Here is a 5000-nt window from a genome sequence, read left to right on the forward strand (position 1 = left end):
TCTCAGCACGAGGGAACGGGTTAACACCACCTCACCACAGTGAGGGTTAGGGTTACAACCAGAGACACAGGTTAACACCTCACCACGGTGACCAACCAGAGACACGGGTTAACACCTCACCACGGTGAGCAACCAGAGACACGGGTTAACACCCCAGCACAAGGTAACAGAGGTATGGCCTTGAGAGTGGGTATTAAAGTACAAAATACACCAATACAGAAGTGTACTGGATACTAAAATAAGAACCAGAGCATCAAATCTACAAAATATACCAATACAGAACACAACGTTAACTGGATATCACAGTAAGAATCAGAGAATAAAATATAGAAAATACAATATACAAATCTAAAAGTCTAAGATAAAGTCCATGGTTTGTGCAACGGTTAGTTGGGATATCAGGGTTATGGTTTAGGGCTTTATTGTAAGCACAATAAAGTAGACAATGTCCACCTTTCTATTAATTTTTATGTTATTTTCTATGTTCTACGTCTATGTGGTTGTTTGGGCGAGAGACACCCACCTTCCTGTAGACGAGGCCCATGACGGCGGTCTTGACGCGCATGCCCACGGTGAAGCAGGTGTACATGTACTGGTGGTTGAAGAGCGACTGCAGGCAGGACAGCAGGAAGATGAGCGTGGCGTAGAAGTAGCCCTTCCAGAGAGGCGCCTCGTCGTCCCTCATGAAGCCCAGCAGCAGGCTGTCGGCGGGGGGGGGAGGAACCACAGGCAGAGGGTCAGAGCTCCGGGGGTCAGGGGCTCCTCCATGACGTCTTTGAGGGGCTCGATTAGGATTCGTTCTTCGAGGTTTACTTCATCTGTTATGTAACCGCTTTCACCACACAACCCTTCTCTCCTCTTCCTCCTTTTTTATATTTATCAATAATATACGTTCTTATAAAATTATTTTATTTTGTGTTCACTCTGATAATCGTCTTTGAGTACTTAGAAAAGCGCTACATCAATCAGATGTATTAGTATTATAACACACCGTCGGTTAACTCGATGACTATATAACTATTAACACACTTTTGTTGTCCTTATTAGATGCTGTAATCCAAAGCAAAGGCCAGGGATTTCCCTTCCTACGTCACTGAAGAGCAGGTGGCTTCAGGCCGGCTCTGAGATGTCTCCAGGTGAGACTGCTGACCTTCAAACCCAGAGCTCCCCTTCATGGGAACGGAACAACGAACAATGACGATCATCTACCTCCTCCAGTCTCCCTTCCTGCCCTTTCCCCACCTGTGTGATGATGAACATAATCCCTGGCTCTCTCTCTGGGTCTCCCTCCTACCCTTTCCACACCTGTCTCTCTCTGGGTCTCCCTCCCACCCTTTCCCCTCTCTCTGGGTCTCCCTCCCACGTCTCCCCTCCTACCCCTCACACACCTGTCTCTCTTGGAATCTCCCTCCTACCCTTTAACCACCTCTGTGACGAGCACAAGCCCTGTCTCTCTCTGGGTCTCCCTCCCACACCTTCCCCACCTGTGTGTGTCTCTCTCTGGGTCTCCCTCTTACCTTTCCCCACCTGTGTCTCTCTCTGGGTCTCCCCCCCACCTGTGTCTCTCTCTGGGTCTCCCTCCCACCTGTCTCTCTCTCTGGGTCTCTCCCCCCCCCCCCCCCACGGCGTGCCTCGCGCTGCACAACACTCTCCCCCCCTGCGGCAGGCCGTCCCACACACACTTGGCGGCCGCCCGCCTCATTGTGGTCCACCAGCACCTCTTCCCCGCGGGCTCCTCTGCTCGCCGGTACCTTCCACAGAGAAGACTGCGGTGGCCTGTCTGCCTGCGCCGCCCGCTGCCAGGACTGTAATTAACACGTCGCTGTAGCCTTTAGCCGTACGTCAACAACAACATTCCTGTCTGGGGACCGCCGTGACGATCGCAGGCCGCGGGTCACCACCGCCGCCCCCCCCCCCCCCACGCGCTCGCTCGCTCTCTCTCTCTCTCTCTCTCTCTCTCGCTCTCTCTCTCTCTCGCTCTCTCTCTCTCTCTCTCTCTCTCGCTCTCTCTCTCGCTCTCTCTCTCTCGCTCTCTCTCTCCCCTCTCTCTCTCTCTCTCTCCCCTCTCTCCCCTCTCTCCCCTCTCTCTCTCTCTCTCTATCTCTCTCTCTCTCTCTCTTTCTCTCTCTCTCTCTCCCTCTCTCTCTCTCGCTCTCTCTCCCCTCTCTCTCTCTCTCTCTCTCTCTCTGCGTCGTCCCGCTTTGTTTACGCCGAGAGATTGCGAAAGAAATGATTCCCCCGAGCAAAAGGAAGAGAAGGATGGTCAGATTGTTTTTGTTGCGCTGGTTGGGGAACGCCCTCTGCCCCCGTTCCTTCTGTGTTGATGTTTTGGTGGTCGTGTTTGTTTTGCTGCTCGGGTCGTGACTGAAGGTTTGGCGTCAGCTCAGGAGGCAGAGCGGGACGACTTGTTAAACCAGAAGGTTACAAGGCTAGCTCGATCCCGGCTCCCCCTAGCTGATGGTTAGGGCTGAGGTTAGGGGTTGAGGTGACCCCGAGCGCGACCCCTAACTGCTGCCAACGAGCTGGCTGTCGCCGATGCGTGGTCGACTCCGCCGTCGACTCCGCCGTCGCTGTACGAATCTTTGTCTGAGCTTTGTCTTTTGTACGTCACATTGGATAAAAGCGTCTGCTAAAATGCCCTCAATGTAAACGTGACTGCCCTCTTGCATTTTTTTGTACGGCCCATACTATTCAACCGAAGGTGATCATCAGCCTATCACAGCGAAGGAAGCTAATCATCGGGGGAACGTGGCCAATCCGGTCGTCCGGTTGTCATCCCCTCTTAATAGAACACAGGTTGTTGTTTGCGTTGCTCTCGGTTCCTCGTCTCCTCACCTGAGCACCTGCGGGATGGCGAACATGAAGGCGTCGTGGAACACGATGCACAGCGTCCCGGTCAGGAAGTACGGGCCGAACTTGCGCGTCAGCGTGCGGAGTAGGAAGAAGCCGGAGCTCTGCTCCCGCTGCAGCTTCCGGAGGAGCTGCGCCTGGTCGGGCAGCTTGGCCCCCAGGGCGGTCCCCGAGGCCAGGACCTTCTCCTGCCTGTCAGGGGGGGAGGAGAGTTAGGGAGGGTAGGGGTGAGCTGGACCCAGGGTGGGGACTGCCTTGAATAGTAAAAGGACTGCATTTACACTGCCCTTTTCTAACCAGTGGCCACTCAAAGTGCTTCACAATCATCGCCTCACATTCACCCGTTCATGCACTCATTCACACCCCGACGGCGGTGTCAACCCCGCAGGGCGACAGCCAGCTGGTCAGCAGCAGTCAGGGTGAGGCGTCTCGCTCCGGGACACCTCGACACTCCGCTAGGAGGAGCCGGGGATCGAACTAGCAACCTTCCGGTTACCAGCCGACCCGCTCTACCTCCTGAGCCACATGCCGCCCCAAAGGTAAATGGACAAAGGAATAAGGTACTACTCTCAGCCCCATCATTTATAGCAGGAAGAGCAGGAACAGGAACCTCAGCTCTCAGAAGAGGGATTCCCTCACTTATGAACGGTTGCAGAGGGTAACTGTTTGGTAATTATAATCCTCAAAGTAAGGATATTTTTATTTTATGGACGGTATTTAAGGTCTTAAAATAGAGACGGATGCGTTCGATCTTAACATTACGTTATAATACTATCCTCAGAATTCTCTGTCCTAACATTTAGTTTGCGGTCTGAAGTCTTTCTGGTGATGAATCAGTCAGGATTGTGATTCTGCTGCCCCAGATCTTCTGGGCTCATATTGCAGACAGCTGCTGTGCTGCAGTCGCACCACAGAGCCACAAAGAGCCGTTGATTCTGCTGCCTCTCAGCTACACCAGCGGTTAGACAGCGGCAGGAATCAATAAAGAGCTCTGTAAATCAAAGGGACACGAACAGAAACCAGAAACATGGCGAACAACAACGGAGTCACTCTGAGTATTAATGGACCATGCCGTTGTGTCACCCCCCCAACCCCCCCCCCCCCCCCCCCTACTCCTGCTCCCCCCCCCCCCCCCCGCAAAAAAAAAGCCCTGACCAGTGAAAAGCAGATCTGCCTCATGTCCTCCAGACACCCAACTGTTCCGTGGCTGATGTGGTGAAAACACAAAGGAGGGGGATCGAAGATAATGAGCAAGAATTTTTAAATGGAAATTTTGGTGGAGAAGCAGAAGAAAGTCTCACTTTTGAATGCGGGCGCACTCGGCGTTCCACTCCTTCTCCAGGTCGGAGAGGATCTTATCGGAGCTGTCCTCGTCCCTCAGGTGCCACAGGTCGTCGGCCTCCAGGGGCGAGCGATACCCCTTCACCACCAGACTGAGGGAGAGAGAGAGAGAGAGAGAGAGAGAGAGAGAGAGAGAGAGAGAGAGAGAGAGAGAGAGAGAGAGAGAGAGAGAGAGAGAGAGAGGGGGGGGGGGAGAGAGAGAGGGAGAGAGAGAGAGAGAGAAACAAACAGATCACAGTGTTATAGCCAACTAAAACAAGCCCACGTTGTAAACAGACGCAGCGTGAGTCAGCCTCATGAATGAGAGGCTTCAGAGAGCCGCTCCTCTTACCCGGTGAACCACCAGAAGAGGATCTTGGACAGGAACGAGGCATCCTTCACGGGACAGGGGTTCTGGGACAAATGACAGGCCAGAGATGGTCATTCACCGGGCGCATTGCGTGTGATTTCACTCAACACAACACAACAGCCTTCAGGAGTAGCAATCGTACTGTAGAGGGTTGAATGGAGCTGGTGTGTGTGCGTGTGTTTATGTGTGTATGTGTGTGTGTGTGTGTGTGTGTGTGTGTGTGTGTGTGTGTGTGTGTGTGTGTGTGTGTGTGTGTGTGTGTGTGTGTGTGTGTCTGTGTGTGTGTCTGTGTGTCTGTGTGTGTGTGTGTGTTATGACGGCATGGCCTTCGACTCCCACAGAACCAGAATAAAGTCTTGTGTTCAGCGGCTTCCGGGTGTGGTGGTATGGGGATCATTTCAAAGGTCTAGCCTGCACACACACACACACACACACACACACACACACACACACACACACA

The 5000-nt window shown here is 53.2% G+C and overlaps 2 protein-coding genes across 3 annotated transcripts in view; both read right to left on the reverse strand.

Annotated features, from left to right (window-relative positions):
- nomo (nodal modulator) overlaps positions 1 to 5000 on the reverse strand; it is a 164484-nt gene that overhangs the window by 8154 nt on the left and 151330 nt on the right. The gene's annotated exons all lie outside the window — the stretch shown is intronic.
- The window catches only part of LOC130379940 (multidrug resistance-associated protein 1-like), a 16187-nt gene continuing 11295 nt past the window's right edge, over positions 109 to 5000 (reverse strand). The window contains exons 6-9 of one of the 2 annotated variants that reach the window (XM_056587090.1): positions 4523 to 4584; positions 4152 to 4283; positions 2836 to 3042; positions 109 to 701 (exon numbers count right to left, since the gene is read on the reverse strand). In XM_056587090.1, coding sequence (XP_056443065.1) covers positions 473 to 701; positions 2836 to 3042; positions 4152 to 4283; positions 4523 to 4584 — 630 coding nt within the window. In that variant the 3' untranslated portion in view covers positions 109 to 472. The remainder of the gene's footprint in view (positions 702 to 2835; positions 3043 to 4151; positions 4284 to 4522; positions 4585 to 5000) is intronic. The other variant, XM_056587088.1, reaches the window with a different exon arrangement.

The sequence above is a fragment of the Gadus chalcogrammus genome, chromosome 3, assembly GCF_026213295.1.
Source record: "Gadus chalcogrammus isolate NIFS_2021 chromosome 3, NIFS_Gcha_1.0, whole genome shotgun sequence".
NCBI classification, from domain to species: Eukaryota; Metazoa; Chordata; class Actinopteri; order Gadiformes; family Gadidae; genus Gadus; species Gadus chalcogrammus.